A 21,042-nucleotide genomic window follows, 5' to 3' on the forward strand; every position below is an offset into this window, starting at 1 on the left:
GGCTGGAGAGCTCTTCAAGCCCAGGTAGACAGTAGGGGCAGTACAAATAACTGCCTGCCTGGTGGTTAAGCCTCTTCCCTGCTCTCTGTTGTGGGTTGGAGCATTTGGTTAGGAAAACTAAATTATACCCCTCTCGACTTGATCCTGTCTTAGACTGCAGGCAAAAACAAGTAGGAGAAACTGAGGAGGCACAGTTTTGTCTAAGATCATGCAGGGAAAGGAAATTAAACTGTCGTCTTCGCCCAAGACTGGGGGAAGTTCCTTTTCCTAATGTCTGACTTCTTGGGGTGAGCTGCTCCAGTCCCTGGAAATGGCTGTGCCAAGGAGCAGGTCTGGAGATGAGCCTGGAGGATCCATCTTTCTCCTCCTGTCTTGTGCAGTGTCTCTTTGGAGTCACTCCAGACGTGAGCTGGAACCAAGGGGAGCAGCTGTGGGTGAAGTGGAACTGGCAGATTAAACTGGGCTGAAAGCTAAAGTGGGCTGGAGGGTGTTTTTGGAAGAGCGCAATTGTGCTCAGCGGGGCCTAAGTGTAGTGGAAAGTCTCTAGAGCTCTAGGCCATCCTTTCTCCACCCCAGGAGCACATTTCCATCTCACTTCCCACACATTTAACAGCATGGAACATGTGGAGGGATTTTCCCCCCCGCTCTGGTACAGACCGTGGGCTTGGCTTGTGCCAGATCTCCCCACTCTACATTTGCTTGTCTCTGTGAGCCCGGCTGCTCGGTGCCTGGGGAGGACTGGGAGGTAGGCTGGCTGCTTTGAGACCAGGTCTGTGACCTCTTTGGGAGCCATATGGGTGCTCTTTGCTTCCTTCTTCCAAAGGAACATCCCTACATGTGGAGGGAAAGGAGAGGTGGGAGAAGAGCCTGAAATGCTTCCAAATGCAGCTGGATGGCTGTTGCGTGGGGAGCAGATGGGCCGAAAGCTGAGTTTCCAAAGGAAAGATGGTTCTTTTCTTTTTATAAAGTTACTTTTGGTGTTTTCTTGCAGGGTTCAGCCCTAAGAGGATAAAGAAGTGGTGTGTCTCTGCAGGCCAGCAAGGGTCCATGGCCTTTTTCAGTGTGGGGCTGGCAGCATGCCCTCCTGCCAGAGCTTTCAGTGTTACTCGCCAAAGCCAGATGCCAAAGAGGGGAACGCAACAGGTCCGTTCCCTGGACTGGTGGGATCTGATTGCGGGAGGTGTTCCTCACTCTTGCTAGCTCTCCTGGGAACAGATTTGCCTTCCCCAAGCAGATCCCCAGACTGATTCAACACGTGTGTGGGCTATGAAAGAATGAAATCTTGGTCTGTGTGCGGCGAATGAGTCTGTGCCAGCCAGGCTGGGTTACAGGTGTGATTTCTACTGGGATGCGAGTTCTTGGTGGGCAAGGAATGCACTTTAGGATCGGGCGAACCTCCGTGCCCCATTCCCTTTGTAGCCTCATGGTGTGCTCAGGGAGTCATCTTGACATGCTTTGGTGTCCTCTTTCTTTCTGCCTGGGAGCTGTTTTCCCTTTCTCCTGGGAGGCTGGGCTTGCTGGAAGAAAGGAGGGGGTTGTTTGGGATGTGGCAGTTTATGGGTTCCAGGGCTTGGAGGCCTCTGCACCTCCTCTTTGGAGGCATTTGCAATGGTGTCGCCTGTCCAGGAGAGGGAGCCTGGAGCTCACACTTGGGTGCTCCCCACCCCAGGAGGCGGCGGCCCAGGTATGCGGTGCCCTTAGATGTGGTCTGGAGCTCGACTCTCCCTGCTTGGAAGACAGCAGAGGAGCCCTGCCACTTCCCTCTGTCTGCTCTGGTTTGTCTTCTGGACTCCAGCCCAGTTGCTGTTGTGCAGACATGAATATTTCTCTGGTGATCTTCCCTGCCAGAGTCTGCCCCACCACAATCAGCTCTGCCCCCTGCTTTCAGCACATGGCTTTATCTGCCCCTGGGTTTTGCTCCTGGGCTTTGTCTCGCAACTGTGCGGTGTCCTGGCCATCTGATGTCTCCTTTCCCTAAAAGATGCTCCAAGTCTCTAGACAGGGTTTGAGATCATCTTTGGGAAGCCTCTTGCAACTGAAACTGATACGGCTTTATCTGGAGATGGCTGTGCTTTGGATTGCACACATGTAGCTCAGCAGATAATGTGGTTGAACTTGCCTTTATTCCACTGATCCCCTTAGCAGCAGCTCAGTCTGTTGGCAGCTGTGCTGATTATTGTGCTGGCTCAGCATCCTTGCCCTTGTAGGACTGGCCCCCAGCACCCCAGAGTGGGGTCTGAGATCCTGAGTTGGTACTGCCTGGTGTTGCTGCAGGACAGTGATGCCCTTCACTGGGTAAGGAGAAAGGATATGGAAACCATCCCCGGTGAATTTAACAGGTGGATTTAGGGCTGGCTGTGTCTCTGGTGTAAGAATAGCTCCAGAAGTTTGCCCTGAGGAAGGGGCTGGTCCTTCAGATGAAGTCAGTGCTTAAGGGGTAGTATGGCGGAGGGGGAAGGACGGGTGCATGGGCAGATACGGGTGTCCCGAAGCAATGTGGCTATTTCAGGCATAGACCAGCTCCCATCAGTGGAGTGCAGGGACTATTCTGCTGCATAAAATCATTGCCCTGGGATGATATGGCTTGACATACACTTTCCAATTATCAGTGGGGAAACTGAGGCACACACAGAGCAGTGAAGTGACTGAGACAGTGAACTGAACCTAGGAGTCCAGCTTGCTGCTCCAGCCTCAGGGCTCTCTCCCAGTCTCCTGGCTGATGAAAACTCAAATATGGCAGGAGAGGAAAACATCTAGAAACTCTGTGCTTGCAGGATTGGGCTGCTGCTGCACCCCTGCACTTTCCAGCCTGGCCGTGAGCACACACCCTTGACCACCCTGTGCTCCAGTTCCCCCAGCCTGAATATTCAGGACTCCCAAGCTCTCCCTTTCCTTCAGGTTTCACTTTGGGCAACACTAGCTCCGTGTGTCTCCTTGCTCCCGGAGCCTCAGCCCCACCCTGCATTACAAGGGCTGTTCAGAGCAGTCATTCATCTCCTGGGCCTCACGCACCCATGGTGCCGTGCAGCCCTGCACAAACCCAGCATTGTTCCTCCAGCTGGAAGGGCTTTCCTGAAGGGCTCTGCTGGGCCTGCCTCCAGGCTAAGTTCCGTGCTGAAGTCTCCTGGGCTGGGAGCAGCTTGTACAACTGCGAGCTCGCCATAGCTCCCCCCCTTTCCCATCCCTGCCAGTCTGAGAAACCAGATTTAGCAGCTGGTGGCTCTTTCTGCTCGCCTGACCTGTCCTCCCCTCCTCTGCCCCATACCCCTTGAGCTGACCCTGAAAGGACAGTGTTTCTCTCGGGTGGGCAGCAAACAGCAGAGCAGAGACAGTCCCTATCTCAGTCCTCTACACCTCTGGGGTCCTTGTCTGTTTTGGATCTCCCAGGGAAGTCCCTTAGAAGAGAGCAGTTTTGCGCAAGGAGCACCAAGAAAACCCCCTGGGCTCTGGAAGGTCGCCTCTGAAATGAGGGGCTACATGAAAGTGTGGTTTCCAGGATGGATCTGGGCCCCAGGTGCACAGAAACCCCCTTTGCAGACGTGCGGGGAAGCTTTGTGTAGGTGAGTTGAGTGCCCATGCAATAACCCTTCATCTCCCAAAACATGCTTGAGCTGCTCTGTGATTCAGAGCCACGTGGGAACCTGGTGGCAGAACAACATTGAGCTTCCGAAAGCCTTGGCTGTGCTGGGTCTGTGTTTGCCCCTCCAGCCCTGTGTACTTCTCCCTGGGGAGATGGACCAGACAAAGCACCTGGGAAGCAATTTCAGCTTCGTTTCGGCAGTCCTCAGCTGGGACCTGCTGGCGAATGGTGATGGAATTGCTGTTTAGGTGGGCTGTGGTGTAAGAGATCTGGGGGAAAAACCCACAATACAATGCTTTCTGTGTGACACGCAATACTTTATTATATAACAGCCATAACCCTGGAGAGCAGGTGTTGCGGTTCCGTAGACGCTACGGTAGTTGTCTATCCTACAGGAAAGTGGAAATACTGTGATGCACCCAATGGACATATGCCAAGAGACTGTTAACTCCTCCTGGGAACTCAAAATCCGGGAGCTCAAGTGGGGATGCATGGCAGTGGCTGGGGCCAGAGCCTGGCCTCGGAAAGGGAAATACTGCAGGGCGCTGTCTATGTTAGTTTGTGCAAGAAGGCCGCAGTAATGCCTGTGGTGAGGGGGGGACGTGGCATCTGCAGTTGGCTCTGGTAGCTTTGGTGTGACATGGCTGGTGTCAGCCAGGTAAAGCAGAAGCTGCTGTGTAAGTTCAATAAATACAAAGAACCTGCTCCTTGTAGTTCAGTGGGAACCAGGGAATACCCCGTTTCCAGGACCTAGCACCACTGTGTGTGGAGTCTGAAGTGCCTTTAGGTGAGATAGGTGGGTCTGCCAGAAAGGTGGCTTCTGAAAATTAAAGTTTTAAGGAATTTTAGCTTTGGGAAGGAATGAGGGGTCACCCAAAAGGCAGTAAAATCAGTTAAATACTCTGAAGTGGCCAAGGATCCCCCAGTACAGCCAGCATGTTTGTCACCAGATATGCAAATCCACCTGGCTCAGGCTGTTTACCTGCATCTCCCCACCAGCTCAGCTGGGAAAGCTCGATGCTTCCTTCCTCCAAAAGCCACAGCAGCGAGCGCCTCTCGCAGATGCAGAGCAGGGCGTGATTTTGTAATACTGGTAAAATGGCTGGGCTGCTGGCTGCTGTGTTACAAGCTTGTGTAATAATACTTTCCCCTCCTGCCAAGTTCCTGTAGGTAGATCTCAAAGGTTGTGAATGCAAATCCCCTGGGGAAGCAGAGCTAGAGAGGAAGATGTTGGTGAAGGTATCTGAATGGGAGAGTCTAAAATCCTGGGTTGGATTCTGCTTGTAACCAGTAACAGAGATGTTAACTGGGATGTTGTAAAGAGATTTAGGAGACAGCCTGGAGTGGATTCTCATCCTTTGTCCCTCGGATGTTGGCTTGAGTTGAAAGTGCTTTGGCCTCGTTTGGCTACAGATGCCAACAGGTCTTGTGTCTGTGCTGCGGAGCTCCCTTTCTCCTAGGAGCTTTCTTCGGTGGGCAGGGAATCGGGCTTTGGCCGGGCACCGCTGATGCAGATGTCTGCTTCAGGTGTCGCCAAGTCGCTGCTGGGGCTTCTAGGGGGCAGCATCTCTGTGCTGCTGCCATTTGGCTTCGTCTCGCCCTTGGTGCTGCCCGCTCCTCTTGCAAACAGCGTGGAGTTTCTCAAGGTGCTGGCAGAAACTGTAGGCGTGGGGGGGAAGAGAGCAGGGAGGTTAGAAACGTTTCATTCACGCTTTGCCTCACCAAATTGTCTGAATAAAACCACTTACGGTGCTTTGGCCTAGAGTGGACGGAGCTGATGATTGTGGGTATCGGTTGCTCCATGCTGTGAACGCAAGGACAGAGCGTGAGGACACTTACTCATCTTTGCTGTGCTGGAGAGATACAGAGGACTGGAACTGGGCCCATGTGAGCTGGGCTACCAGGGTAGACCCAAGTGCATGGCTGGGTTGGGAAGGCTCAATCAATGGCATCGGGCAAAGCATCATCTAGAGAAGTGCTGGAACCCCCTAATCTGGGGGGTCCAAGGGAAACTTCAGAGCAAGAAACAGGGCCAGAATATATGGGGATTGCTGGGATTTGTTCTTTTCTTTGATCACACCTTAAATACCGACTCAAAGCTTGGGATGTCTGCTTTCTCCCTAGGCGTTTGGATGCATCCCTTCCCCTCCTCAGGCACAACGAAGCCCAGCTTACCTGCTTTCCTCCCCTTCCATCAGCTTCCTGTAAGTGAGGATCTCCACATCCAGTGCCAGTTTGATGTTCATCAGCTCCTGATATTCTTTCACCAGGTGAGCCATATCCTCCTTGCTCTTCTGTAGGGCTTCTTCCAGCTTGACTAGTTTGGCTTTGGCATCCTTGAGGGCCATCTCGCCATGCTCTCCTGCTTCTCTGATATGCTCCTCTAAGTACAGACACTGGTGTTGCAAAGGGAAAGGGTGGTGGAGGCGTTAGGTGTGTTGTGGTTTCAGACCTGTACGTCAGGGTTTTGTCACCCACCCCAGGACGCACCTGGCTCTTCTGGGACACGATGCAGGACCTCAGCTTCTGGATCTGTATGTTCAGGTCTGCGATCTCCCGTCGGCTGTCCAGGAGGTGACTCCCATAGGTGCCTGACTGGGTGCTTCCTTCATTCAGCTGCAGGAGAGATGGAAGGGTGGGTTATCTGCGCAGCAAAGGAATCTGTGGGGATTCCCTCTGCCCTTGAGGAGAACGACCTAAGTGGGCAAAATAGCGGGTCCATGGAAGGATTTCGCTCATTCTCGTATCCTATCTCGTATCTCATATCTCGTATCGTATCTCGTATCATCTCGTATCCTTTTCTGGCTGTAGCTATGCCAGGTACAGAGCACACTGTCTCTTGGGGTTAATCACATTCTTGCTCTGTTTCAAGGAGGCACTAGTGGAAGGTCATTTGCATCTTAGGTGGGACAAGCTGCCACTGGGAGATGTCCTTGCCTCTCTCCACTGACAGTATGGAGAGCCTAGAGCAATGAAACTATAATTTACACACTGGAGTTAGGAGGAGCTGATCTGGGTTAGCACCCTGTCCCTCCCTCCATTCTCAGGTGTAGTCTGTCCCTCCACATCTTGCTGATTCCTGTAATTTCTAGGCTGATCTGTCTCCCTCTTCTTCTGCCTCTCCCCAGTATCAATCAGATAAGGAGACAAATACCTTTCTTCTAGTAAGTGCTTCAGCCTCCTCCCAGCTCCGAAGAGCCAGAGCTTCATACTGGGCCCTCACTTCTTCCACAATTCTGCTCAGATCAAGTTTGCATGCATTGTCAATTCCCAGGACAACAGAAATGTCCTTAATTTCTGTCAGCAGCTCCTCAAGTTCCTGAATAGCAAAGAGAGAAATAGGACTGAGATACCAAGTAGTCAGAGAGCCAGGAGAGAGCAGGTCTACTAGGCAAAGCATCATCCATATGCAGTGTGGAGATAGTGGGATTTCCTAGGTTTTCAGTCCCTGAAGTGTGGAAGCTGGTATTATTTTCTCCATGAACTCCAGACTCAGGCTAGGGTGTTGGTGTGGGACCTCCGGATACAGTCTGTTACAAGTCTGACCAAATGGTGCATTTGTAGTGCACCAAGAGCAGAGGTTAATCAAACTGATCATGCTGCAATACCTGTCAGTGTTCAGATGGTGGTCTTATATGTCTTGGGCAAGAAACAGGGCAGTGTCAATCATTCTGTGGGCTGGTGGTGCTACAGAGATGTCTTTGTCCAGCTCTGCTTCAGTAGCTAGAGAGGCTATAACTTCTGTTGTTATAGTTTGTCTGGTAAAAGAAGGGAGAAACAGGACCCTTCTCTGAAGACACCCATCGGTAGCAGACCTATTCCACTCCCCAGAGCTGCTTTCATCTGCTGGGGAAACTCAAGCCAGCATGGGGGAAGGAGGAATGTGCACACACAAGCTGCAGTATCACTGACTGGGGTATTTGCTCTTGATAGCTGACTCGGTCACAGCTTTAGAAAAAGGAGCTAAACAATGATGAATGCAGCCTCCCCTCAGTGCACCTAAAAAGGACCCTTAATCCGTGCCTGTAAACTGCACTCCTGAGTGGTTTGTATGCAGGCAAGACATGACTTGATGTTGAGCAGATGGTGTACGCGTTCACTTGGCAGCTCCCCCTAGCCTCAGACTGCTCCTTTGCTCTTATCAGTACCTCTGCAGTTGCTGCTGACTTACACCAGCCTTGACAGGGAGCAGCATACATCTCTCCCCATCTCTTAACCTTTCATCTTGATGTTTTTGTTCTCCCCTTTTGTGCTGAGGGCTCTAATCTCTTAAAGAAGCATTTGTATACTGTTTGCCTTGCATTCCCCTGACTGGGGAAACAAAGGGCACCCTGACGTGGTGATTCATGAATAACAGAAAAATACCCCACCACTCTTCCAAAGAGCAGGATTATCTGTGTAGTTTTTCCCACTGGCCTTTAATCCTTGAGCCTCTTTGTTAATCTTTGAGCAGGTTAATAGCTGTATGAGAAAATGCACGTTTATTGCAAATACTTGAGCATCCTCTGCCAGGAAAAAAAAAAAAAAAGAACCTGGTGGTTTATTAATGAGGATGGAGGCTTGGATTTTCTTCTGATTCATCCCAACATGCTGTGAGCAAAGCTGTCAAGCAAAGTTTTCCTCATTTGCCCTTCCACTGGCTATGTGTGCCTATATGTTGATGTCAGTCAAATCAACAGGTACAGGCGAGAAAATGACTAACCTGAAAGCAAGTATGGAGAGGAGAGGGCAGAGAGAGAGGTGGAGGATAATTTGTTTGTGTGAAGCATAGGTTAAAAAAAAATGCAGCCTTCTGCTAGGATAGCAGTGTGACACCTGGAGGAAATGAGCTCAGAAGACTCTCACAGCAGGATCCAATTTCCAACTACCCCTGTGAACTGCCTTTCACCAGGAATAACCTTAGTAAGGCTTCATGTTTAGTTGTGGGCAGGGTATGTATGCCCATGCAGGTCCTTCTGTCACTCTGTGCCTCAGTTTCCCCACAAAGGGTGATAACATTCCTCTGTCAAGCATTTTAATTGTTTGTATTGGTAGAATTTAGACAAATCATTAGTGTTTCCAAAACACTGCTGAGCCTGCTTGGTAACATTTACAGGCTCTGAGTAAGTGGCTGTAATCGCCCTGTTTGAGTAGATCCAGGCGTGCTGTAGCCTTTGGGTTTGTCGGAAGGGCTGCAGACTCTGCATCCTTCCCCCTTTGGTGAAGTGATACCTGGCTGCACACTCATGGTTAAAGTGGAAGTGGAGTTTGTTGGGTTGTGTTAAAGAGCATCCAGCACCTCACCCAGCATCACCAGGGCTGGTCCTGTTTTGCTGTGAGCCCTTCCTCGGCTCGCTCGTGACCTGGAGCACTTGGTCTCAAGGCAAACGCTATTGGTGGGCATTAGTTGCTGAGCCCAAACCAACCAGTTCAGGAGCTGGATGGGGGTTCCTGACTGTTAGAGGGGACACCCGCTGGAGCAGCCTCCCTGCAGCAGCTGTGGGGCAGAAGGAACATCCTGATCAAATCTAAAATGGTTTAGTTAAGGGAAGGGGATTAGCTCATGAGACCTTGCCTTACGCCCCCTGATAGTTGTCTGCAACAGCCTGGAGAGGCTCTCATCTTGGTGTAGATCTGGAACAATGCCCTCTCGTCAGTGTCACTCTCCACAGAAATGCCATTTTTTTGCATAGTGGCTTGTGTTCCCCGGTCACTCCCCCAGTTGCGTTTTTACCTGCTCGTAGATAGTTCTTTTCAAATCCATCAGCTCTTGGAGCCCATGGAGTTTTACCTCCAGCTCAGTTCTGTGCAAGGAGCTCACATCTAAATCCTACAGGAGATGTAAAGTGTATTAATCATTAGTTTGTCTTTTGAGACTGTAGCAAGAAGTCTTTCCCACTGCCACCTCTCTCCCAGCAAGTCTCCCGCTCGCTATTTATTGGAGGGAACCTGTGAAGCTGCTCTCCTGCTCTGCAAGCAGGGAGGCTCCTTTGTGGTCCTCCTCTGCACCTTTTTGGGGTGGTTTTTGGTGTGTGTGGGTTTTTTTTTTTTTGAGTGAGCGCTTTGGTGGAAGTCTCAAAGAGGTAGGGTGGAGAAGGAAACAGGCAGGGCCGGTCCGTACCCACTCATCTTTTGTTCACCACAAAAAGCACAGCTTATTGAAAACTCTTGATGCTGTTCACAAAAGTCACCAGAACTGCCCATACTGGCTGGTGAGTGTGTCAGGGAAAACATGCAATTAGCCATAACGATCATTTGCGGAGATCGTTTCCTCTGTCTAATAACACCCTGAAAAAAAAGATTTTTTTTGTTTTATGTAAAGGCTTTGCACAAAGCCTCCCATTTCAGCTGATACTCAAGTGCAGCTACTTCTGGGACGGGATGTTTAAACAGGGTGTGGCCATGCGACAGGAAACAAAAGCAAACACATTTATCAATTTCCAGCCTTTCCCAACCTATGATGTCATTCTGAGAGAAAACATGCCAGGGAGGAGAGGTGTTGCCTCGAAGGGTCCTGGGGTGCAGACCCCTCCAGGCCAGGTCTGGCCAGGGCACTTGCAGTGTGCTTGGGTGCAGGCGTGGTCCGACCCCCAGGCACTTCTGCCGAGAGCTGTGGGCTTTTCTGTAGTGGCCCAGACTCACTCCTGCTTTTCCTATTGAAAAGGGGACTGTGTTCACCACCGCTGTCCTCCTCATGACCTTATTGCCCCACAGAACTCTGGTACAAGGACTCTTGGCTAGCTCTGCATTCTTTTAGCTGAGCCTGGACCATCTGGCCTCTCCAGGCTCTTCTGTGACTACACAGAGCTGCTGTAGAGCCTGTCCAGATGAAAAGCTTCTCTTGCCACTGACCTTTTTGAGCTCCGTGAAGGTGTATTCCATGCCACTACAGAGGCGAATTTCATCCTCGTATCTAAGGAGAGTGGAAAAAACAGTAAGAAATTACACACGGTGAATACCTCTGGGATGCTTAAGGTTGTCTTGCTGGCCCCAGAAAGCGTTGGTATCAGTTTTCTGCTTTTACTACAATGTCCCGCCTCCTTGATCTATGCGAGACAGCAAGGAGAGGGATCTCTTAGGTGTGGGCATCTTGGACAAGAGAGGTTAACAAACTGCCATGTGCCAGCTGCTCTGCAGTAGCACCATGAGCACTTTAAGTCTGAAGATCTGCAGAATAGAGAGAAGGTAGCTTTAATTCTCATTTAATTTGAGGCCTCAGCAACCTCAGGTTACCTCACATTTGCCACAGAAGGAGAGAGTAGGCATGGAGAAGTGGGGTGTGGTGAATTATTCTCTGTGAAACCCAGCTGCATGCCCAAAGACTCCTTAATTTTCAGCCTAAGCCTTCCTCTGCTGTTTCTTTTGGGTATCCTCAGCATTTAATTTCCAGAGTCTTCTCAAGGGAGAAAACTTTGGCTTGTGAAAATTCCAAGAATACTGGACTGGTGGTTTAACTTATCCTAAGTGTAGCCCAAGTGAAGGTAGCCAAGCCTAAGTGTAGTGCAATTTGTGAAGTAACACAGGACCTGGCAAAGCAATTTGTGGAAAACAGTGTTACCTTCTGCTCTGTGGGCAAAAACTGGATGGGATAGGGTGGAGACCTAATGGCTCAGTATGCAGCAGAGGAACCAACCCTGAAGGTGTTTAAAAACAGGTTTGATAAGGCAGGACCAGGATAGCAAAGGCTTAGTCCAGGGGCAAATGCACTTCTGGATGGCCAGCAGCAGACACAAGAGGGTAGCTTTAGGGCAGACACCAGTCCTTATTGGGTCCTGGGAGGAGCACATGGCTAGCCCCAGCGTTGCTAAAAGCAGGTATCTGACCAGGGAACCACAGGGTCTCTTGGGCCTGGAGTGTGACCAGCAGCAGTTGGTTCGTTTGCCACGCAGGAGCATTAGGTGATGGGTGTTTGGTGTCTCCCACTCTGCTGGACACACTTCGGGAGTGTTGACTCTTCTGCTGAGACCAAAGCAGGTTGCCACTCTCAGGGTGGTTATGGCTTCCCTGGAAGTGTCCAAAGCCAGGCTGGATGAGGCTTGGAGCAACCTGGGCTATGGAAGGTGTCCCTGCCCATGGCAGGGGGGTTGGAACTGGATGATCTTTAAGGTCCCTTCCAACCCAAACCATTCTGTGATTCTCTGCTTTTCCATGATACCTCCTCTTATCCTAATGTACACATAGCATTTCCAGGCTGTGAATTAAACTTCCAGTGCTACCTACAGATGGCACCAAAATGATCAGGGGAAGGCTGAGAAGTTTGGAAATGAGGTAAAATAGCATCTCCTAACAGACTGATGATGATAAAAATAGGGAATGACAGCTATATTCTGTGGTTTGGTGCATCACCATTCCAATTACACTCAAGGGCCTTCTCTGCTGTTGTACAAACAAAGAGGAGCTGTGTCTAGGAGCAGGAAGAGGAGAAGGTATTGGGAACACAGCACAGGGATCCCCTTGCAGGGCAGGGGGGTAAGTCATGCTCAGGAGCTGACCTGAAATATCAAACCCAGCTCCCTGGAACTGTTGCTTCTGCAACAGAGGGGGTCTGACAGTCACAGGCTCTAGTTAGGCACTTCTGAGGTTCCTCTTGAGTACCACCATGGTGTTAAACTCACCCTCTCCTTGCCTGCCTGTATAAGGCCAGCTTGCATGGCTAACGAGATTTACCTGTCTGGTTTCTCTGCTCTTTAGCTGGAATGTTAGCCATGCTGCCAGCAACTATGTACTGAGCTTAATTACAGCCTGCCACTCTTCCTTCATCCTCATTGCATCTCAGCCCAATCCCAGTCTGTCCCAGCCTGCCGAAGCAGCTTCAGACATTGCTGGGCACTGACATAATCTCGTGTATTGAACAAACTGAACGAGAGCAGGCCCAGCCAGCCAAACGTGCTCACCGCACAGCTCCGCAGGGACCCGGCGGCTGGGAGATGACTCATGTGGGGATGGAGCATTCCACAAACACATTACAGCATTTATCTCCTTAGAGATAATCCTCAAGTAGTTATGCGTTAAGGCATAAACCATCCCATCTCGATTCATGCACTTAAGACACACCTGAGACAGGCGTCTGGTCGCCCTGGGCTCGTTCCGTAGGCAGTGAAGCTAAATCGGAGGTGAACCCAATCTCAGGCAGGCTGTGTTCCTCTCTGGATGTGCCTTCAAGACTACTGTAGGGTGAAGATACAGTGGTGGGATGGATCTGAGCCTGGTGGCATGGAATTAAGTCAGTCTTCCTCTTGAGGAGCAAGGAAATGGAGCGGGAAGCGGCTGAAAACCAACTGTAGAGGTTGAAGGTAGAGGGGTGGTGACTGTCTAGTCTGCAGGTGGCAAGATTTGACTAACAATCCCTGGATCTCGGGAAAGGATCTTCTGAGGGCTGTATGCCTCATTTTCCTGCAGTATCTCCCCAGTGCTGCACCAGAGTAGGTCAGCGAAGGCAAAAAATTTCCTGCCTTCTCATTCAAATGGCTCTTTGCATGTGCAAATCACACGTGTGGACAGCTGAAGCAAACACTTGTGTGGATGAGCACCTCTGGGCAGTCATCCCAACTGGGGTATGTTTCAGTATTTGCCTTTTCAGCTTGATTTCCTAAAGATACTGTGTTAGCTTCCAGCCCATTTCCCTGTCCCCTCTCCATCCTCCTCTCTATTTGGAATGGCTGGTCAATGGCAACCTAGTTTGAGAAGGAGGTGCAGGTGTCCTAGCTGGTTAAATCTCCTGGATGATTTTTGGAAAGCAGTTCCTGAACAGGGAAGGCAGGCAGATTAGGGTCTTAGAGGGGCGCTGACAGGCAGATTTTGTGCAGTTAGTGATCTGGCAGGTAGCAGCCTGCTTGGGTGGTCACTGTGCGCGTGGCATGTGGTGTCTGGAGTGTGGCAGTAGCGGTCAGAGCATAACCAGTTAAATTTGTCAGTTATTAGCTTTTCCTCCCCCCCAAAAAAATTATTCCTCCAGGAAAAGAAACCTCCACGGGAGTTGGAAGCCTCCAAAATTTGCATGGTTTAGGCAGACCATTTGCTCCAGAAAAAAAGCTGGGATGAGCAGCCTTCTTGAAGGCGTCGTGCAGGACCGTCAGGTGTGGGTTTGGACAGGGTTGGATCGCTGCCTGGAAAGACTCAGCAGCAGCAGTTCTCTCCCCATGAATCACCAACTGCTGGGAGCAACACTGTCACAGAAATCCACCTGCACTGGCTTTGGGTGTCAACAGCACCCAGTACCAGGATGGGTTTTGCCTGTTTGCTGCTTCGGTCCCCCCTGGCAGGGCTTGTGCCTTGCATCTCACAGATGGGAAAGTGGAAGGAGAAAGCTCCGCAAATGAAGGAAAACTGCTTTGAGGAGCAGTGTCATTCCTGAAGGCTGTTTTCCTCTGGCTGCGGAGGCCCACAAAGCAGGAACTCTTCTCAAGACAGGTATTTGGGCTAGTCATAAGCTGGTGCCCATTGTGGATTCTCTGCTGTCTAATACTGTATCTGTGCACATGCTGAATCCTGATTCTCTGTGTGTGCTGGGTGTAGGGCCTGTGCCTCTAGTCAGTCTTTTTTTTTAATTGAGGGGTGTAGCATCCCTATCATGTCTGTCCTGTTGCCCAACTAGGTAGTAACTGTCCAAGAAAATTAAAAGGTAGGGGGAAACACATAGCCAGCCAGTTTGTGTAAGCACCTTTATCCTTAAGAAAGCAGGCTGAAAAAGTGTCAGGCATAGGCAATTATTGAGTACAAATACAAACTGTGAGAGCAGTGACTGATCTGACATTTCTCTACCAGCCCAACCGTTTTCCTATCAGAGTTTTCCTGGCAGAGAATAAGCCAAGAAGTATCTCTTATAGCTGCAGGGCCACAGAGCAGGTATTTCCTCAGGGAAGTGTGAGGAAGACCAAGTGCTCACACACTTGAGAGGGGTAACAGGTATTAATCTTTTTAAGGCGGGGAGTAAATGGCACAATCCATATTGTGGCTTTGAACCAAGCTCAGGATTGCTGTCTGTCAGCAAAGGAAGCATCAGTGAGCGCAAGTCTTGTAGTGAAACCAACATCCAAATAAAGAGCAGACAGACACCCACAACGAAGAATTTGGGGATTTCTAGGCACCTGGGTATCAGCGCGTCACTTCTTGTAGGATGCTGAGCATAATGATTTCAGCATAAGGTGAACCAAAGGCCTAATTCCTATTCCTGCTCCACCACCAGCTCACTCTGTGAGCTTGAGTAGACATTTCACTGCTGCATCTCCGTTAATGTATGTCTGCGAAGTGGAGGTTTCAAGTCCTTCCCCTAATTTGCGGACACATGGAGTAGTTAGTTTAATCAAAGTCTGCAAAGAGTTTTAAGATCCTTGGGCTAAGCTGTCTGGGGAAGGCACTGTTATTATTTATGCATCACTTCGTACATCAGGAGCAGGTCTGGGCTATTACTACAGTGATGTCTATCAGTGCCAGCGGAGGAGTAGTCCCTTAGCATGAGTGTTCTGTTTTGACAGTGCCCATACATGGCTTTTCGCTACAGATCAGCAGGGAAGACTCCAGAGGTCTTGTGTAGGCAGCTGGGTGTAACTGTAAGGGAAAGTATCTAATTGTGGATTCATCTGTGGTATGCAAATGACACCGATAATAAGAAAAGCATTGTCTTCTTGAATAAGCCATGGCACATCTCAAATGCTCTTATCTGAAGATCTCAAAGCTCTTGGCAGAAGCAGCATACACACGTGGCAGCTGGTCCTCGCTTAAACTTTCAGCTACCTCAGTAATTTCTGTCAAGAGGTTTTCTGGGTAAAAGTCTGACTTTCTGGTCACAGCAGAATTTTGCATTAAGTGTTGTGGGGTGAAGGGGGAAAGGAAGGGATGTTTCTTAATGCTAACCAGCCTTGATCCAGAAAATGTTTTGGGGAGAAAGTTCTGGCTTGTGATAACAGTGTGGAGAATAAATGTTGCTCTGTTTTAGTGGCTGTCGTTCCTGATGATACTGTTCTCTGGCCTGAGACATTTCTCAGATGCCCTGCACTCTGCAGTATGTCAGTTTTCATGGGTTTCCTTTCATCTTTGGTTAATCAGAAAGAGACTAGGATGCTAACTTCTCAAATACACAGTTCTGTGCACTCAAAACTAGGAATCTGTTCCTGGGAATAACAGGCTGTCTGTGTTAAGTCAATCCCACACTGCTCTGTGCACCAGCTGAACTGACACCTTGTAAACACATTCCCCCTTGTAAAATCCAGCCGGGTTAGTCACCTACTTGCTTCGGAAGTTATCCATGGTGCTCAGGACCTTTGTCAGCTCCGACTCGAGATTTTCCTGCTCGTAGTTGAGCGCCTTCATCTCTTGGTTCATTTTGCTCATGTACTGATCGTAGATGGCCTTGATGTCCGACTCGGAGTGAGAATTGTCTTGATCCTTCAGGAAGTTCCACCTTGTTGTCAGGACCTTGTTCTGTTGCTCCAAGCACTGGACCTGCAGAAGAGGTTTCAGACATTAGTAACACCAAGCACTGACAGTTCCTGGCAGGACAGGTGACGCTGACTTGGAGATCTGCAGTGTAGTGGCAAGCTGCTGGAATTGGCAGAGATTTCCAGGTAAGAATGAGAATGCCCCTGAAAATTAGTCTTGAGGATGGAGGGTTATAGGGACTTTTAGAGATTTTACACGTTATCTACTAATTAATTTACTGATAAAATATGTTCACATCAAAATGAATGAGCATTATCAGGTCACTGAAAAATCAGAACTGTTCAGTGCTAGTTCCCTTTACCTGTGAATGTGCTGGAGCAAAGGCTGGAAATCCACCACAGGTCACACACACATGTCCAGCATGAATGGCAGATTTACTGCCTCAGAGTGGCACAAAGAAAGATAACTCCTCTGAAATCCGTAGGATTACACCACGGTGAAGTTTGAGTAGTGAATCAGAGCCCTGGTTTGTATTGCAAAGCGACGCAGACAAGGCCTATGGGAACTCTGGAGAATAAGCAAAATAATTACAGGCTCCACGTGAGGTCTGTGTGTGCCTGCTTGAGACAGTTTACACTGCGTTTTCATCCACCCACCACTTGAGGAATTTGGCACTCGGCTTTCCTGATATCCACAATCTTAACAGTAATGCTCAGGGTTTAACAGCTGTCATCCTTTCAAGATGACATCTTTGAAGATGGCCAAGAGCCATCTTGAAATTAATTATGTAATTACTACCCCTCTGTCTTCCTGCTCTGTGAACAAAACCAAACTCCTTCAGTCACGTTTCGGCTGATGACTTGTGAGTTGCTTCCTTCACCCTTATCAGGGAGATGATTCAAGGTTGATACAAGTCCATCTGTGCTACAAGGAAGGTGCAGCTTCACCCATGCCCAGTGCAGTGTGAGCAGTGGGTGCGGGTGCTGCTGGGCCTTGACCCTCAGTTTTGACTTGAACCTTCTGTTCAAGTCCAAGCAGCCTGGGTGCATCGAAGAGGCAGAGTTCCCAGTTGCTGAGCAATGCACAGATGCAGATGGTGAGAGACAGCATCTCCCCAAATGCTTCTTTTCTGAGCAGAGGGAGAAGCAGGAACAGAGAGCGGCCAAGCAAAGCAGAAGCGCTCAGATGCTCCATCAGTTTTCAGCAGAAGGGGTGTGAGTGGTGGGATCTTCCAGGTCTCACTGTTATAGACCTAATCCTTTCTTCCTGATATTTTGGGTGCACAGCCAGAGACATCACAGGGGTAGCCCAGCCTGCCGCCTGGCTGCTTTGTCCTGGCATAAAACTGGAGTGGCACGCTGTGTGTGCGTGCATGAGGCTGCGGATCGGAGGGTGATGCTGCAGTGGAGCCAGAAAAGGGGCACTGTGAGTGGCACAAGTCACCCCCGGGCCTACCAGAAACCAATTGGGACGTTTGCTCTCTCCATCTGAGGCATTTTAGGGATTGTGGTAGCATATCCCTCAGTGAGACTGGGATTAACCTGTGGAATTGGCCATAAGGAATGGCATCTCCTTTTAAGGCAGCTTCCCTGTTTGCTGCTGAGACAGTAAATGATTGAATGCATTGGCTGTTGTTTAAGTCCATCTTTGACCCTCAAATCAAGTCTCAGTTCCTGACCTTGCTGCTCTTTTTCTCCCTCCTCCAAACTCTTCAGTTTCTTCCCTTTTCCCAAACCATACTAGGCTATGCTAGGCTGAACTAACCATGCTAGGCTGAACTGCTTACATCTTGGCCTCTTATCCAGCATCCCTCTTAGCAGAAATTCTTCCTTGCAAAGTCTTTGAACATGAGCTTTGCAGCAGCAGAATTGCCCAGATCATAGAATCATAGAATGTTTTGGGTTGGAAGGGACCTTAAAGATCATCCAGTTCCACCCCCCCTGCCATGGGCAGGGACCCCTTCCACTAGACCAGGTTGCTCCAAGCCTCATCCAGCCTGGCCTTGGACACTTCCAGGGATGGGGCATCCACAGCTTCTCTGGGCAACCTGTCCCAGTGCTCCCACCCTCTGCGGGAAGAATTTCTTCCTGATACCTAATCTAAATCTCCCCACTTTCTGGCCTCGTTTCCTGGAAAATCATGTCTAAACACAGAAGAAGTGACCAAACCTTGGTCCTTGGAGGCCTTTACCTCTGTGCTGCTCAGGCTAAAGGTATGGCTTCAAACAAGGGCTCCATCACCTTGCTATTTCCTGTCTTCCAACTGTAAATATCTGGATGGAAAAGAAATACTGGCAGATCTGGAACAGCCTGCTGGAAGGCCATCAGCAGCAAACTCCTACAGTTAGTGTAGTCAATTATCTGAGGAATTAGCCGCTCAGGCTTGAGACCATCTGAATTCCTGATTAAAAAGACAAGTTCTCTTTGGCAAGGAAGTGTCATTACTTTCCTCTGGAATGAGAGCCTGAGGCAGATGGCTGAAGTTTGCCCCTTGATGTGTTTGCCACTTGAAGCTACAGCCTTCAAAGCTAAATGCAGGAGCTGCCAGCACTAAGGTCAAAGCCACCCGCTAAGGTGGGGTGTTTGTACCTTCTGTCCATCAGGCCCTGTCATGCACACTTCGCCGGCCACCATACTGGGTTTATCAGGAACCCAGGAGGCTTTCACTTCTTCCATCCCTATTTGCATGGAAGGGGCTAGTGCTTGTGGTCTGGGTCACGTACATATTGTCCCTGCATGGTCGTGTCCTCTACCCCCATCCTTTCTGCCAAGGTCTGGTTTCTGAGCAGAGCTAACACCCACACAAACTCCAGCGGCTCCATCTGGATGGTCAAAGGACCAGCCCTGCAGCACGTGCCACACAACCCACCTGGGTGACTTCCAAACCAGGAGTTCTCCACACTCACACTGCCAAGATCTGTGCCTGGAAAAGCACCGGCACAGGGGCTGCCATGCCCCTCTGTGCAGGGTCAGCCCCTGGTACTACTGCACACCTGTTTGCACATGTAAGTGTGCTTGGTTCACAACTATTCAGTTTGGATAGATGCTATGGGAGATGGTTTCCCCACCCTCCTCCTTCCCAGTGTGAATTCAGGTCCTCTTAGAGGTAGAGTTAACACAACGAAAAAATCCCAAGCCATAGTAGCTTGGCATTGAGCGTCTGTATTGTAGGCTGCAATGAAGCAATCCTCCTAGGAGATTACCATCTGTTTACAGAGCACCAGTGCTTTGCAGAAACCTGCCTCGGCTAGATGAGTTGTTTTCCTTTGAGAAAACCTTCTGCCTTCTCATGGATCTTAAGAGATGAAAGCGACACTTTCTTGGCTAAGCACGCAACCCCTTGCAGTAAAAACCACAGAGGAGGGAGGTGGGTGGGGGGGTCTCCCTTGCCCACCGCATTGCTATGGAGGTGAATTTCCAGCTCTCTGTAGCAGTCAGGGAAGAATTTGAGCTGCTGCCTTAATTGGTGTCACTGCCCATGGCTGTTTGTCCACTATGGGAGCCAAGGCCTGCTCTGTCCGGCACTGTGCCCCTGTGGCCCTGCCTGTGCTGCTCAGGAAGGGCTGGGCTGCTGGTCCTCTCCAGGGACTCTTGGGTGACAGGCACAGCAGAGGGCATGCACAGGCTGCCCGATGCCGCTGACCACAGATGCGGCCCAGCTTCACCTAGAGGTGATGCCAGCCTGTGCTAAAACAGATAGCATTGAAGAAAGAACTAATTGGGTAATTAGCCTAATATTCAGGACCTGGCAATGGTTAGCTGAAGGCCTTGATAAGTCTCCTGAGAGACTGGTTAGTGTCTGCTTCCCCACCACCATCCTTGTCCCCATGCTGCACCGTGGTCCTCAGGAGCTCACCTTACCTTCTCAATTAGGGTCACGAACTGGTTGTTGAGCAACTTGATGTCCTCTTTCTCCTGCTGCCGCATGGCTTGGAAGTCCGGGTCAATATCGATGTGCACAGGGGCCAGGAGTCTCCCATCGATGGAGAAGGAGGGGTAAGAGGAGCATCGGTATCCACTGTCTCCGTGGAGGCCAAGTGAGGCGTAGCCATTGCTGGCCAACCCGTTGGGACTGCGGCGGCCCAGGCGATCCGGAGACGTGCTGGCTGCTTTTCCTCTGCTCATCTTCCCTGACACCTCCCAAGAGGAGAGGGAGCCACTGGTGAAGGCTTTGCAAGGGTTAGTCATGCTCAGCTTGTGGCTCTGCAGCTCGAGGGAAGGGGAGGGAAAGGGGGAGAAAAAAAAAAAAGATGATGAAGTTTTCTTGCTGCTGCTGCCTCAAAGGGAAGGAGAGTAGTGGCACAGTGAGGAGTTTGGTCGGCTTAATTCCTGTCTCCTCGGCTCGTGGGTTGGCTAATGAATTACAAGCACCTGTTCTTCTATGTTCATTAAACGGAGGAGGGTGTGACCGTTGATGTAATCCAGATCAACCTGTTGGCTTTTTTATTTTTTTTCTTCCCTCCTCTCTCTGTACCCTCCTTTCTTCAGGAGCTTGTTTGTGTGGTGAGGGCATAGGCACTCACAGCAACAACAAATCACTCACAGGTAATTCGCCGGGCCCCAAGCAGCTGCTTTCCTCATCCTTAAATGGTGAAGAAAGCAATCGGAGGTGCTGGGCTGCAGCAGGCATGGGCAGGATGGCTCTGAGCGCAGCTGCCGTGCTAGTACTTGGTACACAGAGCCTGGGTTCAGCCCCTGGCTGGTTTACAGCCAAAATCTGCAGGAAGGAATTGTGATTTTTTTTTTTTTTTTCCCCCTGGGGGTTGGAAGTGTTTTAAATATAAAGAAAGAGCCTGAATTGGCTAAGGATAGGAGATTGGAAATACACCTCAAGCTCAGCATGATTAGAGGTGCTCATGGTCTTCCTCTGACCATGAGGGCACATCACAGCAGCTTCTGGTGCTCCAAGTGTTTCAGGGATGCTAAGTCTGGTTTTGAGACCCCCGGGTGTGGGGACCAGGAGTCCTGAGGCTATTCAGTCATCTGGTCTGGTGACAACAGAGACCTTCAAAACCTCTAGACACCAAGTGGGACCTCAAAAGTGCCCAAGTCCATCTTTGGCTGCTGTGCTCCCGCTCCTTGAAAGCTCCTTAAAAGCTGGTGTTG

At 50.1% G+C, this 21,042-nt stretch overlaps 1 protein-coding gene across 1 annotated transcript; it reads right to left on the reverse strand.

The window, feature by feature from the left end:
- Positions 1 to 5,036: 5,036 nt before the first annotated feature.
- Positions 5,037 to 20,124, reverse strand: KRT80 (keratin 80). The gene is made up of 9 exons (XM_010154927.1): positions 19,798 to 20,124; positions 15,786 to 16,000; positions 10,412 to 10,472; positions 9,294 to 9,389; positions 6,735 to 6,899; positions 6,071 to 6,196; positions 5,756 to 5,976; positions 5,329 to 5,384; positions 5,037 to 5,239 (listed from the first exon to the last, which is right to left on the reverse strand). The coding sequence occupies exons 1-9, from the start codon at positions 20,122 to 20,124 to the stop codon at positions 5,037 to 5,039; spliced, it is 1,470 nt and encodes a 489-aa protein (XP_010153229.1).
- Between the last annotated feature and the right edge of the window lie 918 nt (positions 20,125 to 21,042).

The sequence above is a fragment of the Eurypyga helias genome, unplaced genomic scaffold (genome assembly GCF_000690775.1).
Source record: "Eurypyga helias isolate BGI_N326 unplaced genomic scaffold, ASM69077v1 scaffold21967, whole genome shotgun sequence".
NCBI lineage: Eukaryota > Metazoa > Chordata > Aves > Eurypygiformes > Eurypygidae > Eurypyga > Eurypyga helias.